Consider the following 26,766-nt stretch of genomic DNA (forward strand, 5'->3'; position numbering starts at 1 on the left):
TTACTGTTTGTACTCAGTAAATGCTGAAATTCTTAATTTTATTCGGGCTTTTAATAAACACGTTGTGTACATCCTAGGATATACAAATTGACTTAGTAAAAGCTGATCAATACACGACACATTTGATTTAAATATGGTTAATAAAGATAGGTTTTATGACGTTTTAAATCCAATAATTAAAAAAAAAGATTCTAGTAATACTTTTTATTTAACACGTGAAATGTACAATACGTATTTACAAGAAGTGAAGAAAGCAAAAACAATCGCTGTCAAAAAATCAATTCACTATCGGAGATTAAAACGTTTTGATGTTCTTTATATTGGGAATGAAGACAAACTTATTGTTCCAGTGGAAAGTGGATCTGAAGATATTCGATACTACGTATGTAATGACGAACTTTTTGATATTATACACTCAGCGCATATTGAAACAGGACATGGTGGTAGGGATCGGATAAATCATATGCTAAAAAAAAAATTCAAAAATATTAATGTGGAAGCTATAAATGTGTACTTGAAAATGTGTGAAACATGCCAGAAAAAGCATAGTATGCCAAAAAAAGGACTCGTTGTTAAACCGATAATGCACAATGAAATGAATTCTCGATGTCAAATTTATTTGATTGATATGCAATCAAACCCAGATAATGGTTTTAAATACATTATGGTTTATCAAGATCACCTGACAAAATTTGTGATTATACGGCCTCTACGGTGTAAACGCGCAGAAGAAATTGCATATCAACTTCTAGATATATTCACTCTCTTTGGAGCTCCTAGTATACTACACTCTGATAATGGGCGAGAATTTGTAAATAAAATTGTTACCAGTGTATGTGAAATGTGGCCTCAAGTTAAAATAGTTCATGGCAAAGCTCGTCACAGCCAATCTCAAGGATCGGTTGAACGAGCTAATCAAGACATCGAAAGTATGATAGCAACTTGGATGGAAACTAATCACAATGCAAAATGGTCTGAATCTTTACGATTTGTTCAAGCAATGAAAAATTCAGCATTTCATTCAGGTTAGTTATAATTATTATTAACTTTTGTTCTGTTGTATATTTAAAAGGTATTTTTATCAATTTAATTATATCATACAGTTTTAGGTTAAAAAGTATTTAGTAATTATTATAAAAACAAGAAAAAATATACAACAGAACAAACACAGATTTTCGTGGTACACCCATGTATAATATAACATTGAAGAATTATTATTTGTATTAAAATAATCCTACAATTTTAATATAAGTTTTGAAATAAAGTATAATATAATAAAAAATAGCTATAAATGATTACTATTTTTTGAATTAGGTATAAAACGATCTCCCTATGAGGCAATGTTTGGATGTACAATGAAAATGGGACTTGCTACTTCGAGTATACCGAAAAATGTGATAACAGAACTCATTAATGAAGATGACCTTATATCTGTCCTTGAAGACTCTAAAATTACAATTTCCAATGAGAATGAAGAGAAGAATAATACTGAAAAAATCAATAAGGACATAGACATTGATCATAACCGAGGAAAAAAAATCGATATTGAGATCAATAAAAATACAGGGGTAGATATAGAAACAAATATAGACAACGATGAAAAAACAATTTTATCGAAGAAACATAAAAATGAAAAAGTTAATGAAAAAATATTACTTGAACGTTCTACTCAAATTAAACGACAACGAGTAGAGTCACTTCAATCTCTGGAAAAACAAGCGAAAAAAATGAAAAAAATATCTAATAAAAAATTTCCTGCTGCATTAATTGGTCTAACAGTGCGAGTGAACATTCCAGATTTCGACCGATGTAAAATTGATTCTCTCACATTATTGGCTATAGTTGTTGAAATTATTGACGAAGAATTTTATCGATTAGGATCTAAAGCTGGTACATTGAATCAATTATTCACTAGAAATCAATTTACATTATGCGAAGAAAAATTTATTTCAATATCCGATGTTCCAAATACAACAACAAGCATACGCCAAGCTATTGCTCAACTTTCACTATCAGGTGGGCAAGGATTTTTGAGGTGTGATTGCCAGAAAAAATGTACAACTAAAAAATGCAAATGCCGCCAGTCAAATGTATTATGTAATAGCAGGTGCCATAATAGCACAACATGTGCAAATAAATAAAATTTTTAAATAATAATTATTTCTAACTACCCGCCAGTAATACTAATTTTTATGAAGAATAAAATATAATAATTCTGTTTTTAAATGATTTTTATTTTGTATAAAGAATTTAAATAACTGTCAGTAATTTGTTTTAATAATATATAATTATAATTTTTACGCAGCTTTAATGTTATGTGTCGTGTATTGATCAGCTTTTACTAAGTCAATTTGTATATCCTAGGATGTACACAACGTGTTTATTAAAAGCCCGAATAAAACTAAGAATTTCAGCATTTACTGAGTACAAACAGTAAAACCTAGGTTTACCTAGTGATCGGGCATTTACGGTAACATATACACTTGGTGTGTCTGGGTGTCACAAAACGGCTGATTACCTTATGGTTAAATAAAGGGCCAAATAATGTCCGCTTACCAAGTTGGAAATCAAAAAAAATTACAACCAATCTTTTAAAAATAAAGTCATGTATTACAAATGACTTTGCAAGAAAACCTTAAATATAGGTCTTAAATTAAATCACCTTGATTTAATCTAAATTATAATATACTGCAAGTTATATTTATTTTATTAATTAAGTTTATCTTCTAGATTGTTCTATTAACACGGTTGATGGGAGACAGTGAGAAAAATTATGCAAAAATTATTTACAGATAATTTTTTGTCATACCTACTACTCCTTATAGGTTAGGTAAGCAAACTAACATTTTCAAATCTTCAACATTGTACAGTTATAATAGGCAAGTATTTTTTTTTTTTTTTTATGTACCTATTTAATTATGTGTATAATGTATGTAGGTACTAGTATTATATAATTAATATCTTATAATACCTAATTTTTGTTTCCAGTAAGTATAATACAATTTTTGATGTTAATATTTACAATTGTACAATCTTTAGATTGTAAATTACATAAATTGATAGTAATATACATAAGTGTAAACAGTTTTAATAAAAATTCATTTTTGTATAAAAATAACTAAAAAAAAATCATTATATATCAGAAAATGTATGGGAATAATATTATATTATGCACTTATTCTATGTATATTGTATTCTCATATTTTTCTTTCAGAAGCGATTTTAAAAATGAAAAAATTTAAAGAAGTAACAATCAAAGAAATTGAAAAACCATTTAAAAGTTGGATGGCACAAGCTCCTTCAAGAATAAAAAAAAATGTTAAATTAAAAAATTGTATACTTAAAATTTTTTTTATTATTTCTAGTATGATTATTCTATTATTATATAACTTTTATTTTTTCATTTTAATATATTTATACACCTGAAAAAAAGAAGGACTCAAAGAGATGTTTTTGTTAATTTTTTTTTATTGTGTTTTTTAAAATTATTTAAAATAAATAAATTTGTATAATTTTTTCATGATGTTATAATAAATAAATTTAAAAGAAGGATTCAAAAAGATATTTTTGTTATTTTTTTTTTTTACTATATTGCTTTAAATTATTTAATTTATTATAATAAGTAAATTTGTATAATTGTTTTTATGATTTTATTATACAAATATTTTGAAAATATTTGAAAACTAATATTTGATCAATGCTGTTGGAAAATTATTTTCAAAATATTATTAATAATATTTGATTAATATGGTAGTGAAATATTCCCAAAATAATATCATCAATATATTTGCTAAATATTGTATGCAAAATAATATCATCAATATTTTTAGTAAATATTGTTGTTAGATATGTTCATAATTAAATAATCATTGGACAAATGATGATCTAACAATATTGTGACAATATTTTAAAACTTTTTGACGATTATGAATGAATATTTTTAAAACATTTTAATAATGTTACAAAAATATAATATTGCTATATGTGGGATGGCAGTGATCTCGAACTTTTAACAAATTATTATCTTTAAAAGTTAATAAACATTTTTCACAAACCTTAGCTTTTTGAAAATGTTTTTCTTCTTTTAAAGTTAATTTGTTAATTGGTAAATTAGTTTTATAAATATCATTAATTTTATTGCCTACAGTTATCATACTATTCATACATTTTTTGCGGCGTTTTTACCTCTGTATATTACTACTTTTCTAGGAATTTCAAACTTTTTTATTAATTTTTTCGGAATAATATTATAGTCAACTTTTACATAAAACCCGTAACTTATAAGTTTATGTAAATGTGTAAAAGAGTTTATGGTTTTTTTTTTTTACCATTGTTATGAACGCCATCGCGTGAGCCTGTGATGTTCTGTTATATTTTTATATTGTGTCTCTGGTTGTATCCGAAGACGACAATTTGTTGAAACCGTTTTCTGTGTAGCGGGTGTTAATTAAATGTTGCGGAATAATTATTATTAAAAGAATAGACGTTTTTGGATTTAAATAAGAATATTACACTAATTAGTTATTAAAATAATATAATTTATTCTATAAGCACATTACTTAACTCGAATGAGTCGGGTTCAAGACTAACTTGTCGACAAGACCGATACTATAGTCTTGTCGCGCATAAGCAAAAATATCTAAGATAAGACGCCTACATACAGGTGTTATTATATTCTGTAGTACAAGCGTCTCTATAGTCTATAGTGGTGGGCATATAACACCATTTTGAAAGAATTTATCAGGTTGTTTAGGGTTTAAAATACATTTGAAGTCAGCGTATATAACAATTGGGATTCGTTGAGTATTTTTATAGTTTTTGAAATATATGAAATCGTCATCTCCTTTTTCAAACATTATAGGTCTTCCTAATTTATTTTTAATACACATTTCTTTATGTCTAATTAATCCTGTTTCACCCCAAAGTTTGCTTTTACACGGTTTATTTCCAAAACTTGTAAAACATCTCTAACATATAATCAATTTTGAACAATTTTTAGTTCTTTGGCTTCTAATAAACCTTGAGAAGTTGTTAATATAACAATTATAACAATAATGAGCTGTATTATTATCATCAAATAGAAAAAGATCAAAATGATTTTTTTTTTCAATATTGATTATACGTAATGGGTAAATTACATTATTATCATCTAAGCTGTAAATATTTATTGATACATTGTTTATTTTTTCAATTTTTTTAACTGAGTTATAGGTGTTGGAAAATCAATGCATTTAAAATTAAACCCACTTTTTTTTTCTAACATACCAAAATATTTTTTGTTAAACCGAGATTTATTCAAACGATTATCGTACTGACTTAGTATTGAATATTTGAAACATTCGTTATCGTTATTTTTTACGTTTATAACTGCTAATTTTACGAAATATAATACATTATTTGAAATTTATACAACATTTTGTCGGTAGTAATTAAAATATAATATCTTATAAGAATTATATTAACAATTTTTGAATGTATAAAGCGTATAATTATAATAATAATAATAATAACCTTAAAAGCGTTTAAATATAATAGGGTTAGATGAATATGCTTAAAAAAAAAAAAAAAATCAAATTTAATAAGATTTTTTTTAAATTATATTTTTAACTCTAATTTAGCCAATTTTTAGTTTACAATATAAGTTGATATATCAAAATTACTTAAAAAAAATAGTACAATCCAAAAATTATATTTAAAATAGGGGTTGCCATTAAAAAGAAAATAAAGTTTTGTTGCGCATGCGTAAAATGCTTAAGTTAAAAAAATTTTAAATCATAGAAATGTAGGATCTATAAGTCTAATTTAATATCTCGCAAACAGAATTGAAAAATATTAAAAGGGTAATGAGTGATAAAGTGTACCCTGTTTCTTGGGACACACGGTATAGTTATATGTTTTAACAATGTTATGTACACAATTATAAGAGTTTAGACTGCTTCGCTAAATGTTTTTGTTTTTTATTTTTTTCTCGTTTTACGTTTTCTTCATCCCATACAAAAAATATTCTTGATTGTAAATAAAAAATAATAATATTTTTGAATTGTACTATTTTTTTAAAAGTAACTTTTATATTTAAAGTTAGAGCAAAATCTCTTAATGATGGTGAATAACATTTTCTCCCCCCTTTTTATATCTGTTAAATATCTCTGACATTGCTGTTGGGAATGTATGTTCAAGATAGGATGTTAATTTTTCTTGAATAACACATTTCCTTTTTAGATTACTCAATAACAATTTAATTTTTTTAATCACTTTTATTTGACGTCTATACTTTTGTACCATTCTCCTTGACTTAGTTTGACTAATTTTTATATTTTTGGAGTTTTTAATCAACTTTGAAGGAGATGATATTTATGAATGGTCAAGAATGAAGGCACGTCTTGCTAGTGACTTTGGAGTTTTCATCAAAAATTTTCATTACACGTATCCGACAGTGCTATAAGTTAATTAAAAAGATAATAATTAAACCTATAAGGCTATAACATATTTTTAATTTGAAACATACTCATCAATATTTTATTTGAGTTGAGGTTTTTATTATTTTCACAAGGACAAGACAAAGGTAGCTTACTTTCTTCTTCTTTTATTTCAGCTAGTTTTTTAGTATAACATTCTTTGGTTCTCAAAATATCATGTCTTTTACTACAATAAACACAAGAGGTTTCTGGGTTTCTAACCAAAGGATGTTAAACATAATAAATAATAATTATTTATTTTAAGTGTATAATATTACTACATTTTTATTTCTTAATTATCGTATAAAATAATTATTTATAATTTATAAAATATCATGTAAAAACAAGTTTTATCACACCACCTAATACAGCGTTTCCCAACCTTTTTGCTATGGCGACCCATAAATTTAATCTTTGTTAGGTACGCGACCCCTCGCTAAAAAAAAAAGTACGCTGTAAAAGTGTAAAGTGTAAATAAATAAGATTTTTATTATAATCAATTTTATCATTGAGTTTTTTATAAAATACAATATACTGAATAATAATAACTTAATAAATAAATATAATAAATATAATCGTAATAACTTTACGTCATTTATTCTACAATACTTGTTAGACCAAACATTATTATTATAGAGTATGAAATAAAATATAACATAAGAATATTTATCAATTTACGGCTGAAATAACTGTAATCGTAACAACGAGTCGCGACCCACCAAAAAACTTTCGCGACCCATGGTTTGGGAAACGCTGACCTAATACATAATACATTATAAGAAGTATGTGTATTATATATTTTTTTTTATTTAAACAGACAATATTTCCCTTATTTTTAAATAAAAAATATTCTGGGGTATGTTGCACTAAAGCTGCACTACTAAATATAATTTATTATGTATACTTTTAACTTAATGCTTATTTAATGTTATGTCTTATGTGGTTTATTACTTGAGGAAATAAAATTTTTGGGGTTATTGGTAAATTTTCATTACAAATACTGTTATTTATTTCATTTCTGTCCAATGCCAAACTTTCATCACTGATACCATCATTATTCAATTTGATTTCCTAAACAAATTATTTCAAACTTAAGTAAAGATCCACAAGATTCAAAATATCTAATGGATATATTTTTACCTCAACATCAAATGTTAATTCCATATTATTATGCTCATGTTCTTCATTTACTATTTCAATTACCTATATAATATGTAGGTAATATTATTAAAATAATTGTTGTTATACATTTTTAAATAAATTGTTTAGTACCGGCAAAAACAAACTGGGCACAGCAGACAATTTCAATTTCCTTACATTAACATTAATTCCGTTGTGATCAAAATCACAACTTTTAAAATGTTTTTCGCGAACAAAGTAATTTTTATTACTAGTTTCATTGATGCCAATTACATTTAACCATTGTTCTGACCGTATAACATCATGAAATGGAACTCTAAATAATTTTATATAAGTATATAATACCATTTAAAAGTGTGAGCTTTACTAAATTATATTTATTTTAGTCTCATGTACATAATTGTCGAGATATAATAATTTTAAGTTAAAATCTCTTAATAAATAAAAATAATAATAAAAAAAAAACATAATAATAAAAAATATTTAATTGAAGTACTTACTTGAACAAACCCAGGCCTTTAAAATATTTTTGGTTGCAACCAGGTACACTACACTTTCGAACCATAATTTTGGCAAATAAATATTTTAATTTATGCAACAAATGTAATGTAAATAATATAATTTATGTAGTAAATGTAATTTAAATAATTTAATATAAATGTACTTTATTTCACTGTACTATTAACCATAACAAATAACAAGTGCAAAATAAAATATACAATTCAAATACTACAAAGTATTAAGTACTATATTTTATTAAAATATGACAAAGAATAATGGAGATTGGACAATGATGCGAATTCCAACAAAAGAGTTTTACCATTAGTTTCATCTATTGCAACCGATGGAGCTAGCGTTAATAGCGTTAATATAGGTAAGAAAAATGGCTTATGATCTATTTTTGAACAAGAAAGAAACAAAATGTTTAATAATACTGGTCCATTTATCAAAATTTGGTGTGCAGTTCATAGGAGTGCATTAGTTTGGGAATAACTAACTTCTGAAGTAGATGAATTAAATAAACTTATTCAAATATGCTCTTCGATTTCATCATACTTTCACCAATCGGGACTAAGAACTAATGAATTGAAAGTTGCTCTAGATGAACAAAACACTATGTACACACTTCCTAAGTATTTTGATGTCAGGTGGACAGAGTTTACTTATAATTTATTACTGAACATATTAAGGAATTGGAGAATCCTTGTTAAATACTTTATTTTAAAAAAACCATGATAAAGATAATAAAACAAAGGCTGAAGGCTTTTTAAAAAATTTAACTGATGTTAACAAATTAAAACTGTTGTGTTTTTTTTCAATTGTTGAAGATTTTAAATTTGGCTAGATATATTAACGGTACCTACACTTTTCTTAGAACTTTCTTCATCAACAGTTTTACTTACCGAAGTTTGCTCATAATTTAAATTTATTGGTAATTTTAGTAGTTGCCCTTGATTCTTCATGGAAAGTTCCAATAGGCTATTTTTTTCATAAAGGTCTAAATGGAAAAGACAAAGGAAAATTAATATTAGAAGCTTTAAAAAAACTTTATGAAATTGGTATGTTTTTTTATGAATTTTATAAATAAATAAAAAAAAGCTCCAATTTTAATATATTACTTTTCAGATATTCAAGTTCCGTCTTTAACTTTTGATGGTCCTGCATCTCATTTTTCTATGGCCCACACATTAGGAGCTAATTTATCAACCACAAACAAGATAACATTTTTTCACATCCAAAAAAATTAGTTCACTGCATAATAGACCCTTGCCATGCTTTGAAGTTAGTAAGAAATGCTTGGTCTTCGGTGATTTAGGATGGTGATAATAACAAAATTGACTGGGGATACATTGAAAAACTTGTTACTTTACAAAAAAAATGAAGGACTTCATGCTGGTAATAAGTTGAGGAGAAGACATTTGGAATGGAAACAATCACCAATGAAAGTGAATATAGCAGTCCAAACTTTAAGCTCGAATGTTGCAGATGCTATCGAATTTTGTAGAAGCCTTAATATGAAAAGATTTGAAGACAGCGAGGCAACTACTCAGTTCATACGAACAATTGATAGATGGTTTGATATTCTCAATTCCAGAAATCTGCATGGTGTTGGTTATAAAAGTTCATTAAGATCTACAAACATTAACCAGAGAGTAAAAGATTTAAATGAAATAAAAAATTATATATTAAAAATAACACGAGGACCATGCAAAGGATTAATGGTTGAACATCCAAAAAAGACTGGGTTTTTAGGTAAAGTTTAAAAATATATTTTACCTATATAATTAATAACTAAGTTATTTATTAAAAAAATTATTCACAAAAATCACTAATTAGAATTTATTTTGACTGAAAAATGATTTAAAAGAAATTGTTTTAGAAGATATTATTAATGTTCCTAATCTAGCTATACTTTTTTTTTTATTTACAGGAATAGTAATTTCATCAATAAGTGTTGTAGATATATATAAAAAAGTAATCGAGCAAAATCCTGATCAATTTAAGTATCTACTTAACAATAAAATGTCTCAGTATCATATAGAGCTATTTTTTAATGCCATAAGAGCACGAGGTGGATGGTGTGTAAATCCAACACCCAGGAATTTCAGTGCTGCGTACAAAAAATTATTGATGCATCATTGTGTCAAATCATCCGGTGGAAATGTTAAATCTTTGGACCAAACAGAAATCCTTTTTACAACCCGTGTGCCAGTAGCTAGATTTGAAGATACACTGCCAAATAATGATACTTTATCTATATCTAATGATAGAAAATTTAAAGAATTGTTAAATATGAAGATATTAATGTTAAAGAAGATAATATGAGTTGTTTACCTGATTTTAATATTGATCATTAATAGAGAAATTCTAAAAGAACTCTATGATATAGGCTTAGAAATGTTACCCAATTATTTTGTACTAAGTGAATTTTCAGAGAATGCAGTTGCTTTAGTTGCAGGATATGTTGTTCAAATGGTTAAGTTAAAATTTTATTTAATCATAACTGTAAGATTAATTTAAATAAAACAAATTGTAGGTTAGCAAACGACTAAAATGTCATGATTGTATAGCAGCATTATACAAAGGAAACTTAGAAGAAAATCGTGTGCTTCTTATAATACAAAAAAGCCAAGGTGGCCTTATAATACCAGCAAGTGATGTTATAACTATTTGCCACAAGACAGAATTATTATATCACCAAGTATTAAATGACATTGCAGAAATAGGTGAACATGATTTTTCACAAAATTTAGCATTATCTGTTTTCAGTCGCCTAAGTCAAAAACATTTATTTAATCAGCTAAATACACATTCCTTTGATTCTGAAAAAACCATATTCCAATTTTAATAAAAAAAATATCATTATGTTTCATAAGAATAAGAAACTTTCATGAAACTAAAAAAATTAATATAAATATGATAGGCAAAAACAAACGTAAACTTTTAACTACATTAGCAATACTACAAAATGTTTAAAATTTAGCAAGGTAGTATTAAAATTATTTATATTAATAAAAATTATATATTATTACATACAATAATACATGTTATGCAATAATACCTACCAATAGTAAATAAAATATAATTACCTATGTCTTCCATGGTTATATACAAATTTATTTTCCTGTTTTCATTACTTTTTAATGCAAAATTAATATGAAAATTATACATTATAAAAAAAACTGCACTGCACCACGTCTACACTCATACACCTTATACTTATTGAAGTATAAGATCTATGACTATAGGTACTACGTTTTACTTATGAATACGATGTAGATCTTCTCCACATCGAACTCATAAAACTACATTATGAAATATTACTATAGCTAGTAATTATTAATTACGAAGCACAAACACGTGTATAACTGTATAAGTGTATAACCGTCAATAGCGTTAATGTTAATTAACTGAAAAATGCAAATGTATTATCATAGACATATAATATTATATACATATTCTATTATATGCACTGAGATAGATAAGATATACTGGAGCGCGGACTCGCCATTCCCGCAATGATACAAAAAACGAGCCGTCTCAATCCCGCTTCCCCCACCATCGAAGGGCAAAACATTTCATTTTTACATACGATATACGTGTAGTTATGATTATTTTCGTTCATAATTCTTAATTTATTTTCTTAATTCTTTAACAAATTAAATGTAGTAGTAATTTTTCATTACCTTATTGTATTACCATGATTATAATATAAGATATAACGATATGGAAAGTGATCAAGCAGGGATTTTGAGATTTACAATGGACATTTTTGTTTATAAATAGTTGCTCTTGTTAAATAATAAATAAACATTAATAAACAATTTAATCTAACATAAAATTACATGACAATTTCTGTCGGGTCAACAAGTTAATATTAAGGATTATTAAGTGGAAATCTATATATTATAAAATATTAATATTTAGGTAGGTACCTATAATAACTTAACTTGTTAGTTATTTTTGTTCAATCAAACTTATTAATATAATATAACTTATTCAGTTAAATTTTGTATTGTTTTAACTTAGCTTTTATAGTTAATTATCATTATTATACAGTTAAGTTAATTTTAATTTTTTTATGTATAGATATAGCCTACAGGTTATTGTTGAATTTTATCATGATTGTATAGACTACTTATCGAAAATTATTTTTTATTGATTAAATATTTAATTATATAAAATTATAAAACCATCGGGGCTTCAAGAAACCTCCGGGCCCCTGGCCACAAACAAAACTGTATAAAATGTTAATATTTACTTGTGGAATAGGTACTTCCACCTTTAATGTGCCTATTAGTACATCCAAAAGCTGAACACGAGACAACCATATTGAATATACTAGATATACAAAATTGTAACAAATTACAAACTAACGAAAAGGCTTGAGATTATATAGGCATTTGAGTAAATATCTCAGCGATTAAGAACGAAAATAAATCGTTATTTACAAATTCATCGTATTTTCCTATGTAAAAATGAAATGTTTTGCCCTTCGGTGGTGGGGGTAACGTCAAACACGACGGCTCGTTTTTACGGCCGAGTCCGCGCTCCAGTATATCTTATCTATCTCAGTGATTATATGTCTATGTGTATTATTCTGTATAATTCTGTGATAACGTGATATCATTGATATTTGGTATTGGTTGAGATAATAAAATAGTCTTACCCATGAAAAATCATGGAAAGGAACATTTGCAGACTCAATATGGCGGCCTCTAGGAGTGTTACACATTTTATATTAGAAAGTATACACAATGCGCGTTCCATAGTATACAGTTCAGTGGGTAGGATATGTTAATTAAATAATTATGTAGGTAACGTTAACAAATTCAACACAAAGTTTTACATGAGTTTTCCATTAATAACTATAAAGAAAAATAAAATTTCATTATAGGAAAAAAATGTTAAGAGCGACTGAATTTAAAATATTAGCTATTTTTTTGGCTATCTCCCAATATGCGGTCTACCAAAAAAAATACGATCTACCAGAATGGACGTGGTTTAGTCTTAAATATTATACTAAATTGTAGTATATCCTCAGATAGCATTTTAGTAATGATAATATGAAATTAATATCATATTTTCATTAAAAAAATAATATTATCAAATAAATATTAATACAATTTCAAATAATTATTTTGCAAGGTAATATTGTAAAAATATTAATTATAGAACATCATAAACGAAATGATAAACTGATAATCTGAATTAATTATTAATATATTATTAAAAATATATTTTGAATATTATAATAATATGACATTTTAACAGAAATAATAGTATTATATTTTAAAAATTTGATTATTATATTATAAAAAACAAAATATCTCAATTATATTTTGAAAATATTAATATTATGACATTTTAATTGAAATAATAGAATATTATTCCGTAACAATGATAATTATGTTATTAAAACTAACAGAATTATATAATAATATTTTTATTTTCGTATAAAATTATTAATAGTTAGGTAATATATTTTTATAAAATGGTCTGTCACAGCCTGGTCGAAGCCTGAAGTCTATAAATAATTATTGAAAAACTTAATATGTTGCTTCTCTAAGTAGGTATAATATTACATACATATAATATTATATGATATTTTCGAATATTTCAATAACACGCAAGACACACTCAAACAGCCCATCAGCCCATATTCCATTACATACTATAATACTACTATAAAATATATTATATTATACAACAGTAATAATTCCTCGTTTTACGTCGTGGTTAAGTTTCTAGAAAATAACACGCTAACCGGAAAAAACGTGAATTGAAATACTTTTATTATGTGATCCTGTCTTTTAAAATTATTAAATTGTTATTATTTCTTATTATAATAATATATTACAGTTATACAAATTATATCTAGTATTACATTTATTACCCAAATAAATGGAATATGAACTCAATAAAATATTTTGTCTGTACCGAAAAATATTAAATATTATGCCAAATAATGTACCTATTTTTTTGTGTTTTTTTTTATTTTTTGTATTTAATCAATGGTTGAGTGACGTGATTTTATAGAAAAATATTTAATGTTTTTATTTTATATAAGAACAGTAAAGTTCATAAATAAACGATGTCTTTTATCACAGACTAGTGAGACTTGTATAAATGTCTAATGTATAGATATATCTATATTAAACAGCGTCTGAGCGAAACAATTGTAAGTATAATAATTGATATACTAATATTAAATTATAAATTTCGATTGGGTAGTTTGGCAACCTTTTTTTTTACACCGGAAAACTTCTCTAACTTTTCCTCGTTCATTTCTCTGGCACAGTTTTATGTCACTACCACATTTGTGACACTGTTTCGCACAAGGTAACAGGCCACAATCTTGCAAGTATTTAACACTTGAGGCCTCAGTTAAAAAAATTTATAAAATTCTTTAATAAGCATTTTAAGTTAAAAAAATTTTCAATTCAAATTTAAAAAAAGTTGTTTCGCCACAAATGACACTAAACCGACTAATAACATATTAGCTGTTATATGATAAAATATAGGTATATATCATTATGAAAAAATAAGATTAAAGTGATAAAACATAATACATTAAATTAGTAGGTAATAAACTAATAAATAATAATGATGCTGGATTTCCTACCCTACTACAGGCAGGTATAACACATAACATTGGTAGACCACATACTATACTCATATTTATAGTTAGGTAGTACGCAAAAAACAGATAGACCGCATGTTTGGAGACTTAAAATGTTTACGAAATTTGGGAACGATAACGATTTATCCTACAACCGATTTTAAAAAGTTGTTAATATTCAAAAAGTATAAGTCATAAATACTTGGAAATTACACCAGTTATGATTTTAGATTGGCACTTTCTTTACATAACTTATTTTTCAATATATTTCGCTTATTTTAAGACTATTTAAAGGCATTTGAAATATACGATTATTTTATTTTTTAACTATTTACTATAAAAACAAGTTAAATGTTAAAAGTTTAAATGTCGATACAATTTTTTGACTAAGTCAAAATACTTAAAATTAAATTAATTTTATTATATTAAATTTAATACATATAATGGTTCCTTATTAGTTAGTCTTATAGTGATTCAAAAATCATAAAAATATATAGGCACAATTTTATTAGCGTTTGAAGTAACACAAGTACTCGAAAATTATTTTGTAGTAAAAAATGTGAAAATGTATTAAATATTTTAAGTTTGTAAGAGTAATGATAAGTACTTATAAGACTTACATATTGAAATCTTTAGGAAATATGAGGGAAATGACTCGTCTTGATGTTAATATGTAATTGTTAAATGTTACATAAGGAATCAGTTAAAAATTTATAAAAAATATTGTATATTTAAGTAGCTAAGATTTGAAAATTGAATACAAGAATTTCCATAACTTTAGCTAACAATAAATATAAAATAAATTGAGCGTTGGCCAATTACATTCATTTATAAAATAACGATTTACTATCAAATTACTTTAGATTTTTGTTATAGTACAAAAATTATTTATTCATAATATTATTAAAGATCAAAGAAGTCTTTGTTGAGCCTACTCCAATCATACTTTCACCAAACTCTGAATATTTTCCTGAAGTAATGTGTAACAAAATATTTGAAAACCCTACAATAGTTACCCTTCCAGAAGGTTGGGAATACAAAAAAAATGGTGATAAATATCCTTTTGTTACATATTATTTTGTGTCACCATATAATGATATCAGTTTTGGAGTCTTAGTTGAAAAACAGATAAGGTTTGGAAAAGATATGGTCATTACTTGTAAGATACACAACAAATTATTTGATTTAGAACAATTTGGTATCACAATACCCTGTTCACCATTAGTTACAAATATAACAAATTTGATACATTTACTCGATGGTTATAATTTTTGTTTTGGTGGCCCATTAGAAGATATATATCCAGATATTCAGAATAACTTGGCAAGTATAGGACTAAATCAGCGTTTGAGAAACAATAATTGCCTTTATTTATTAAATAGCAATGAACAAAAAAAAAGAAGAGTTGTTTGTATTGCTTTCAATTGAATAATGTATTCCGCATGAAAAAAAAAAACGAATGACAGATGGCAAAAAAAAAATACGTTATCATCAAAAAACAGGAAATTATTACATTAAAAAAAAGACAAGCATAAAATCCAAAAAGAGTGTTAAGAGCTAAATTTAGGATAAAAAAGTTAGAAGTTGAATTGAACACAGCAAAAGAACGTTTAAGTACCATGTCTTATAATTCAATTGACGATTTAATAAATAAACATAAAATAAATGATTCACAATCAACAATGATAAAAGAAATAATAGCGGCCAGCAATACAAATAAAAGTAAATTCAATATTTTTGTAAAATAACAATGATATGATAATCTTCAGAAAAATGCATTTTATAACAGCATGTTATCTTTTAGTTAGAAAAATGTTTAATACGTACTGTAAATTTAATATAAAATGGTATGGTGTGTTTTACATAAGTACTAAGTAGGTATACAAAAATATTTAAAAGTCCATATCATTAATATTGTGTGTCTAAATTGTTTATTAATTTTAGGTATTCAGTCATTACATGGCTTGTGGGATCGAATTTTATCGACGGAGGAAGGTTTCAAGTTTGGAAAATAGTGAAGACACTCAACAATTTACAGTGCTTTTAAATAATTTGTTTGATGCGATGAATAGACCATTCCCAGCTGAAAGCGTAAAAGAATTTAGTCATGATTTAAAAGGAAATTAATACAATTAGGAAGTGATAGTATATTTTATTTATTTAACTATATCTTTAATTGTAGATAATGGAAGACACAGAGATATTGTTGAACAATTGGGAAAATTGTGTACATTATCATCACATTCATCAAAATGAATTTTTGACTATGACGACAGCCGAAGGATTAAGAGTAACTTTAAGATCAACAATTGAGTTAACAACATATTTACTATCCGAATGTGGATTTGATTACGTGCTCACTGGGAAAATAAATCAAGACCCTTTAGAAGTAGCTTAAATCCTTATATTATAGACTTAAATAATAATTAATTAATACTTGGGTGAAATTGTACATATCTTTCAGGAATTCTTTGGAATTATTCGCCAAGCCGCTGGACCTAATGACCATCCGACTGGTTCTACCTTTTTACATCTTTACATAATTCTATCATTATACTCCTTAATAAAGTCGCCAAAATTTTCAGTTTCAGAAATTAAAAGAAATTTTCCAAGGTAATGAAGAAAGTGTTAGGACAAGTAAACTAAATGATTTACAATCAAAGATCGATATGCTAGTTGAAGATGGCCAATGAGAAACTTATGACATATTTGAAGATCACAACTACAATAGTTCCACAGCAATAGATTGCATAGTTTATTATGCATGTGGGTATATTTCAAAAAAGTTGTCTAAAAACAATACATGCTTACACTGCCTGAATGCTTTAAAATCGTCTAGCACTTATGTCGATGCACCAGTAGCTGAACTTGTTAACTTAAAAACTAAAGGTGGCTTAACCCATCCTAATATTTATTTATTTTATTTATTAACTAGTGTAGAACAATCATTCACAAAATATTGTGGGAAAAAGCATGTTTTTGATTTAGTTATAGAAGATATTTTTGAGAAACATAAATTTACATTTCCATGTATACTTCATTAAAATAATATTCTAATGTCTATTATTACTAATTATCTAGTCATGCGCATGCGACATTTCTCAGTACAAGATAATAGGAAAGAAAATACAGCACAAAAGAAAAAGAAATACGCCAAATTATTGCATGTTTAACTTAGCTTTTGTAATTTAGTAAGAAGACGTGTAATACTTTCTTAATTTTTGCTAATAAATACTTAAAATTATCTTGATTTTACTTTTCAAAAAAATTGAAGCTTATGAATTTTTGCTTTTCAGCTCATTGGTTTTATTATAAAAAAAAAAATTGTGTTTGAATCCTAAACATTTTATTTATATTTTTCTTTTGATGATTTGATTGATTCGAATTTGTTGTACTGAATTTATTTAGTTATAATTTATAATTTATGTAACGCAACTTTAGCAAATGAAACACCAGAAGAGGCGAGAATTTTAAGGCAAACTCTGAAGGGATCAGGCCTTAGCGATTTATATAAATGGGTTAACAATGGATTTACAAATGATATTACGGGCTAGGAATCCAGAAACGTTGGAACTGGCAATGCAAATGGCTAGGCAGTTAGAAATAGAATTTAGCTTTAATAAAGAATTACAGAATAATGAAAATAAAATAAATCAGAACGGAAATAAAAATAATTATGGAAATCAAAATTTTAACGGAAATCGTTGGTCAAATAATTATCAGGGAAATAATCCAAACGGACAAAACTTTGATTATAAGCAAAATTTTAACCGTGGTCAGAATAGACAAAATCCGAATTATTATAATAATTTTAATCGTTAGGTATACTAATAGTCAATATAATAATAATAATTATTATAACAGTAACGTAAAGCCGATAACTTGTAGTTATTGCAATAAGATAGGACACGATAGTGTTAGCTGTTATAGTAAGCAACGGGATGAACGTAATAATGTAAATCGGACGAGAAATGGTCAAGTGTCGAACGGGAATGGCGTCCGTTCGATCAACCAGATAACGGCCGTAACGGAGGAGTTGTCACTCAACGATGTTTCATAATCGTATCAGTAATTAGTGAAAATCACGTTACATTACAATCACCTAGTTTTAAAACAAACACAATAGATCTTCTTTTAGATACCGGTAGTGAAATCAATTTAATAAAAATAAATTAATTAACAGGCGAAACATTAGTAAACGGAAAAGGAAAAATAAATTTAAAAAAGCATTAACGATAAAATAGTAACTACCATGGGTAAAATTACAATAATATTAATATTAAATAATAATAAAATAAAAACGGAATTTCATGTGGTCGATAAGGAATTTCCAATACCGCGAGATGGAATTCTAGGTCACCACTTCCTGTTACAGAATAATGCGATAATAGATGTTGCGAATAATATATTGACAATAAATGATGGCACTCGTCACGAATTAAATAAAAATAAAATATGTTTTACATTTAAACCACGAACGGAAACGATAATATCCATACCAATAGCTGATCCGATAATGAAAAATAAAAATATTTTAATACAGAAACAAGAATTAATAAATAAGATAAAATAATAATAAACATAGACATAAAGTATATTAAGTAATAAAATAATATAGAGTAATAATTGATAAATTATAGGTTAATCGCTATGATATTGAAGGGAGTATTGAGCGATGAAGAAACAATAATATTTTACAGACTAAACGATAACAGTATCGAACTACAAAAAACGACTTGGGGCACAACCGAAAACATAACTTTAAACGATGAAAATGACACTCGCGTTACTTTAACCATAGGATGCGTATTTACTATAAGACCAAAAATTATCGTATTAAATAAAAATTCAACAAAATGTACACTTATAAAAACATGTGATATACAATTAAAAACAGTAGGAGTCAATAATGATAAATTAATAGAAATGCCCGATCAAATTAAACAATTAAATTGTATGCATACAAAAGAACCATATACCACGAAACTAAACAAATACAAATCGCCAACAACTCCAACAACAAACAAAACAATTACAACGAAAGAAATAACCGATAATATAACAATAAATACAGACAATTTCGATCACTTCGACACAACGATTAATAAAATAAAAAATGATAATGGGACAGAACACTTAATTAATAACACAACTGATACTCCACCTCTGTCAAATTCGGGAAGTAATAAATCTAAAGTACAATATTATAATTTTGTAATAAGTGTAGTGATAAGCAGTAGCGGCTCGTGAGTTATTATTCTGGGGAGACTTAAAATTATTTAACATAAGCTACGTACAACAACGAACAAGAAAAACCCTGTTATTGAAAATCTAATAGTATTATAGTATTACATATTTAGTCAATATTTTTAAGTTTAATTTGATTTTTTTGTTCGTACGTTAAAGTATTAAAACTACTAATTAATAATACGTCTATTATATTGTCTTTTGCATTTTTAAAATAATTAGAAATATAACAAATATCAAATAGAAGATAGTATAAAAACCCTGTAGTAAACGTGTTATAGTTATTAAATCATAGAAATGCATTAAATTATGACAGCGACTAAGAACGGCGCGCGGTACGGCAATTATTGTCGTGAACCCAGTCTCAATAGAGTCTATAATACGCAGCTTATTCTCCCTGCCCCCTCCGGCCCACCATCAAACCGGCCGTACCATTTTACATGTTATGATTGAAACTGTCGGGCGGCAGTTTCACTGTAACGGCGACCGTCACCGTCATCGATAAAACTAAAATAGCATTTCTATTAAAATAACTATTTAAAGGTTTTAGACTTGATTGCTTTCAATTTATAATAATAAACAAAGAAAACGATATAAATTATATAATATTATATTTTCAATTCGAATAAAAATATTTTTATGCATTATTATTTTAATTAATTATTATTTACAAGTAACTGAGTTTTTTTAAGGGGGAGACTCAGTCTCAAAGTCTCCCCTGACGAGCCGCTCCTGGTGATAAGTACCTTAATAGTGACTATAATGTTAGTTAGTAACGATAGGCGTACTCTATAATTTTAAATGTGTAAACCGACACAGATACAAATATATAGGAAATTTAATACAGGAGCAGGGTATAGAATTAAATGTAATAAAAGAAAGTGATTTATAAAAAAAAAAAAAACAAAAAAAATATAAATAAAATTTTTAAATACTACAAGACACGTATATAGAAGTAATAATTTAGATAAAACAGACAATATTAAGTAGAATTAGTAAATTAACCTTATGTTTAAGTAAATGAGAAGAATAACGTATAAGTGACCTATTGAATAATTTAAGGTTTTGTGTATAATGACGATACAAAGACAATTGCCATACACTATAGAAAAATTTAAAAAATGAGACCAGTATAAAATAAAATTGTTTAAATTATACAAAAAAGAGACACATCAATTCATAATAATGGATTTCGAATTTTCATTGGTGAGCAAGACAAGCATGGTAGTCATTTTCAGTGCTATATCAAATAGCCTAGACCGATTTAAAATTAGGAAACTAGAAGGACGACTTTTATTGTTACCACTTAATGCAGAAGCTCAACCTATGGGTGAGAAGGAGCTTCAGGTAGCAATAAGAGAGATAAAAAGAGTTTTCAGAGTTAAAACCGATCTGAGAGGTGCTTCTCTAGACCAATAGAAACAAAGTAAAAAAAATAATTTACAATAATTGACAGTTATATACGAAGAAGTAATAAAGAGAATGTAATAGTGGTGTGGAACGGCCACTCAGATAAAAACATTTTGAAAAGATTAGATTCAGACCATTATCCAATATTAAACATAACATGCTACGATAAATATTTAAAAAAAAAACATTTTTACATTCAATTTGAGAAATTAAGTAATTGTAACGTGCCACGTACAATCAGTTGAATGATGTCGTATCGGATAGGTTGTTGTTAAATAAATGAAGTCTCTTGAAATAATTCTAAGTGTTTTTTTATTGAAAATTATTCTAAGTCCATTAAATAAAATAAATTAAACTTGTGAAAAATATTCTAAGTTCAAATGACAAAACTATTGATCTGGGTGACGTGAAGGTGCTCGCTCTAACTCTGGTGGATCACGTTTGAAATGTGCCTAATCTGGGCCCCCTTATATATCGTCCAGGGACTCCAGCGGTACCTCCAGGTCCCTGTTGGTCATCTGCACCTGCATCCACTTCTTCCCACGCTTTGCGTCATCCGGGCGATACCGTGTGTCAATTATATGACTATAATATTCTACCGGGTGAGTGATTCCGCACTTAATATATTCTACCGGGTGGTAATCACGCATTTATAATATGCCACCGGATAGCAATCATATATTATTATCTCCTAGCGGATAGGAAGCACACGGGCGATGCTGCTTTTGATTGTTTTTAACTTTTGTTTTTAGGTCCGGTCCTAGTTTATTATACTCGATAATTGCTTGCTTGGCTGCTCACCCCTAACATAACTATAAGGATGTCCGTTGTGCCCCCAATGTTTAGATTATTGTTGACTATGGTAATTTATATATTATATTTAAATATCAGAGCACGTTGCATAATGGGATATCATTTTTGAAGTAGGTATAGGAACATATGACAAATCAGGAAGACTACTTAACTTAGTAGAGACCCATAACATATTATGTAAAAGAAACACCATACTACGCATGATACGAGAATGAATGTTAAGTCAGTCTAGGACGTTTTGGCGCCGCCGTTTGGGCGCTGCCGTTTTGGCCCTGCTGTTTTGGTGCCAACTAATATTTGTATATAAAATTTAAAATTACAATTTTGTTAAATATTACAATTAATTTTAAATGAAAATATAGTAAATAGTTAGTTGTAAAAATCTACTTAAAAAATGACTACAAGATATTGTAAAAATATAAATATAAATATAATATAGTAAAAAATTAAATAGTTAAAACATTAAAAATAGTTATTGTTGCAAAACATTAATTTTGATATATTTTAATAATTCATAAATATAAATGATTGCATTTAATCCAAAACGAAAAAATGTCAATCGACAATAAATGTTGCACGTTATCTATTGTAACTGTAATAAAGTATAACGATAAAAGCAAATCATGCTGTTCACACGCAAAACCATTAGATCATATATTACATAGAATCTACAACGTATACTCCACTCACGATAAGATGATGACCAGGCGCGCATCCAAAACCAGTTTCTCCACCGCACCGGCGCACCGCTCGCCTTGGCGGCCCGGCCCGCTTTTGTTTACCTAACCAATGAAAAACCAGCTGCGCGAAACGGACGAAAAACGGTCGGCCGCCTGGTCATCATCTTATCGTGCGCGGAGTATAGATTAGAAAAGAAGAAAGGTCGCGCGTTATCTATATATAATAATAAAAATAATACAACAATAAAAGTAAAATTTGGTGTTCACCTGATAGTTTGGTGACATTTTTGTCTAATACAGTATACAAGCACGCGTTTAGTGAAGTGATTTATAGTTTGTACACAGTTATATACTGCATAAAAAATTTAAAAATGGAGAAAATTCAATCGAAACGTGATCGAGAAATGCTCGTAAATGACGGTTTCATGTATATTTTTGATAAATTTAGTGCCGACAAACAAAAAAAGTTTTGGAGGTGTCGTCAAAAGAATGATTGTTTGGCAAGAATTCATACAAGTATTGACAATTTAAAGATTTTAAAAAAATCTGAAAATGTACACACGCATGGTTCTGATGCTGCTAAAGTTGAAACACAAATTGCTATAACTAACATTAAAAAACGGGCATTGTCCACGATGGAACAAACATCATGCGTTATCAATGAATGTACATCAAGTCTATCACAAGCAGCAAAGGTACACAGTTTAATTTATTTAATTATTTGGACTTAGAATATTTTTGTCGAAATAAAACACTTAGAAATAATTCAACAGTCTTCATTTTTTACAAATATTCCATTCGATACTACATCATTCTATTGCTTGTACGTGGCACGTTACAGTTTCAAAAAATATTAATGAAAAACGTTAATTTTAACGATTTAGACACTTGAAGTTCTCAATTATCCACATTAATTATCCACACATAAATACATTCATTTAAATAATTAGGTTTTAAAAAAAAAAATTATATAAATTCTTAAAAGACGTGGTAAACTGAAGTTGTGCGTATATAAATTAAATACGAATCTGTCAATTTCAAGTTATTATAACTTCAAAACTAAAGATTTTGACAATTATTTTTGGCCCCATCATTTAAAAAAAGTCATTTTATTTAACTTCAATAGAAAAAACCCCGGGTAATTTAAGTAAAATTGTTCTAAAACTGTGATAGACAATACACGTATAATATGAAATAATGAAAATCTGACACGTCTGACTACTAGCGCTCGGTAGATATTAAAACTACGCCTTAACGAATTCTGACCGCTGTTCCATGCCCGCGTTGCATATAACTTGTTCTTTATAATCGTGGTTTCGGTAACCGTTATCAAATTTAAATATGATAATATAAAATTGAAAAAAACATGGCAAATCGCAAATGTCAATGTGTTCTAACTTCTAGTCTGTCCATGCCGATGTCTGTGTAATTTGATATTTTGATTCTCGTTTCTTTTATAAATTATAAGTCGTATACTCGTATAATTTTATTTTATTTATAATGGCATTTAGCAGTTGTGTTATGAAGTGTCTTTGTGGTAAAAAAAGAAATGATATGAACGATTTGAATTGGACAAGACATGTAGCTTCATGTGAAGCACAAAAACGAAAAAAAACAATACAGATATTTCAGCATTCTTTACTTCACAGAGAAAACGTAAATGTAAGTAAATAATACCATTGAAAATATACATATTATATGATAGAATGTTTACTTGACTTGTATTATTCTCCAAGAATAAATAATTTGTTTAATGTCTGAAGAGATCAATAGCAACTCTGAAGATGTATTAATTAACAAACGAAATAATCGGTGCATGTATTCAAGGTAAATAATAATTATAACAGTGCTTTTACATGGTTTCTAAAATTTTATATGTATGATAAACAAATCTTTTATTATCATTTATTATTTTTTTTTTTTTAATTTAATATTTATTATGAGTAATTTTATTAAGTAACAATTAATTTGTAATTTTTCCACACTGTGTTGTACCTTATATAATACAAATTCTATGGACATTTTTAGTAAGTAAGTAAAGACATTTTGGCTTAGAAAATTCAAAAATATTTTTCCAATTTTATATTATGTTATATATTAAATATCAATAAACATAGAAAATGTTTTTTCTATTATACATGGTACTAACTATTTACAACAGGGTGTTGCGTGCCAGTATCAGATTTAAATCCAGATGGTTATTTTGAACGAAAGTTAAACTCAATAACGAAATATGTCTTTATTGCATATAAATTAAATACATGTAATAAACAAAATAAGTGGCTGAGTGTCGTGAAAGTGCTCAGTTGTTGATAGCTTTGGTACATCTGCCGTTGCTGGTCTTCGGGCTCCCTTATATACTGTGGTGCGTCTCTTGTTTACGTCGAGTATTCACCTTCTGGGTGAAACCAGGTGTCCTTATAGTTGTTGTTGCAAATTCGGACACGAATTTGAGAATGTGCAATAACATCTCAAATACAGCATTAGTGCACTATAATTATTGGTGCGCTTACTATCCCAACACGTGTCATGGTCATAGTAGTATCCGCATTACCCTCGACAAGAGGCATGGTCATACACTCATACTAACTTAGCCTTGATATCTCGTAGCCCATAACAAGCGTATTTATTTTTTTTAGATTTTATTGAAATACCACAAAATTCTCTGGACTTGGATCATGACTCTGAACCAAGTGCTACGACAAATAATGTGGAAATAACAAATTCTAATGGTAATTCCTTTAATAATTACCTATTGTTTTGTGTTTTTAGTTTATTTTATTTATGTTTTTTTTTTTGTTTATTTGTGTGTTTCAGTTGTCATGTAATCATGTTACATTCATTATGTGTGTTAATTAACATTTAAGTCGCTTAGATAGTTATATGTTTTGTGTAGCTTTACTAAATTAATATAATTTTGTACAAAAATATTTCTTTTCTATTTTGTTTTATCTAACCAATAATATATTGATTTAAAGTTATCAACTTGTTACCAAAATTATTATTTTTTTCTTTATGTAGTCATGTAGAATTTAATGTTTTCATATTTTTATGTTGTTATAACAGTAGGTGTAAAATGAGAGTTCTGGAACCTAACCCGCTGACCCGGCTGACCAGGCTGACCAGCTGACCCGCCACCGTAGCTGAGACGCCGCCGTAGCTGAGCCGCTGAGCCGCCGCCGTCCCCACCACCGCACCCGTCCACGCCACCGCTGACGCCCTGATACGTATCCGTGTAACCCCGCCGCCCCCACATCCATCGCCAGACGCCGTGGTTATCATATTATTGTACATACGCCAGGTTACCGTACACGTACTATATTACCGTACACACATATTAATGTATATATTATATTCAACAGTTATCATGGACATGCGCAGAACTATTTTACCGTACACACATATTCAATAGATAACGCTATCTATCCCTGTTGTTATCACATATTACCAGCATATTGCCATTTGAAAAATTATAGTATAACAAGCATGTCGAGTCTTGTTTGCATTACAAACAATAGTATTATTCAATAATCTAACATGTTCTGACATGCATACTTCAAACCTGTAGAAGAAATCCCTATCATAAAATATACATGCGAGGGTTTCAAAATCTGAAATGAAATCAGTCTATCTCCACTCTTCGTTCGATTAAGTCCGTTGTTTTGGGATAAAATTTTTGAATATGGCTGGTTCGATAGAAAACATGCGTGCTGTTTACAAGAAGAATGTTTTTACATATGTGCCTTCGTCACCACCAGCTAACCTAATCGATTGCAGTAATTTATTCCTTGATTTTTCATCTCGCAAGTTTTTAAACATCGGACTCGATCCGACAGATGAATTCAACACCGTGATTCACATTATAACACCATCACGTTTTGTAAATATTTCCGCCGAT

At 27.5% G+C, this 26,766-nt stretch overlaps 2 protein-coding genes across 2 annotated transcripts; one reads left to right on the plus strand and one right to left on the minus strand.

Moving 5' to 3' along the window:
- The first annotated feature begins 841 nt into the window (after positions 1-841).
- Positions 842-2,437, plus strand: LOC126554242 (KRAB-A domain-containing protein 2-like). Its single transcript, XM_050209333.1, has 3 exons — positions 842-1,025; positions 1,315-1,568; positions 2,336-2,437. The coding sequence occupies exons 1-3, from the start codon at positions 842-844 to the stop codon at positions 2,435-2,437; spliced, it is 540 nt and encodes a 179-aa protein (XP_050065290.1).
- A 3,967-nt stretch (positions 2,438-6,404) lies between these two features.
- On the minus strand, positions 6,405-8,160 carry LOC126554243 (uncharacterized). Its single transcript, XM_050209334.1, has 7 exons — positions 8,096-8,160; positions 7,728-7,911; positions 7,596-7,658; positions 7,407-7,526; positions 7,134-7,213; positions 6,506-6,672; positions 6,405-6,436 (listed from the first exon to the last, which is right to left on the minus strand). The coding sequence occupies exons 1-7, from the start codon at positions 8,158-8,160 to the stop codon at positions 6,405-6,407; spliced, it is 711 nt and encodes a 236-aa protein (XP_050065291.1).
- Positions 8,161-26,766: the final 18,606 nt, after the last annotated feature.

The sequence above is a fragment of the Aphis gossypii genome, unplaced genomic scaffold, assembly GCF_020184175.1.
Source record: "Aphis gossypii isolate Hap1 unplaced genomic scaffold, ASM2018417v2 Contig00456, whole genome shotgun sequence".
Classification (NCBI taxonomy): Eukaryota; Metazoa; Arthropoda; class Insecta; order Hemiptera; family Aphididae; genus Aphis; species Aphis gossypii.

Excerpts from the sequence above, each read along its gene's own strand:
- LOC126554242 (XM_050209333.1), top strand. The coding sequence starts at position 842 with ATGTGGCCTCAAGTTAAAATAGTTCATGGCAAAGCTCGTCACAGCCAA. Across the intron at positions 1,026-1,314 it reads AAATTCAGCATTTCATTCAG|GTATAAAACGATCTCCCTAT; the intron begins GTTAGTTATAAT and ends TTTTTGAATTAG. Across the intron at positions 1,569-2,335 it reads AGATCAATAAAAATACAGGG|CTTTTACTAAGTCAATTTGT; the intron begins GTAGATATAGAA and ends TGTATTGATCAG.
- LOC126554243 (XM_050209334.1), bottom strand. The coding sequence starts at position 8,160 with ATGGTTCGAAAGTGTAGTGTACCTGGTTGCAACCAAAAATATTTTAAA. Across the intron at positions 7,912-8,095 it reads AAAGGCCTGGGTTTGTTCAA|AGTTCCATTTCATGATGTTA; the intron begins GTAAGTACTTCA and ends AAAATTATTTAG. Across the intron at positions 6,437-6,505 it reads CTCAAATAAAATATTGATGA|CACTGTCGGATACGTGTAAT; the intron begins GTATGTTTCAAA and ends ATTAACTTATAG.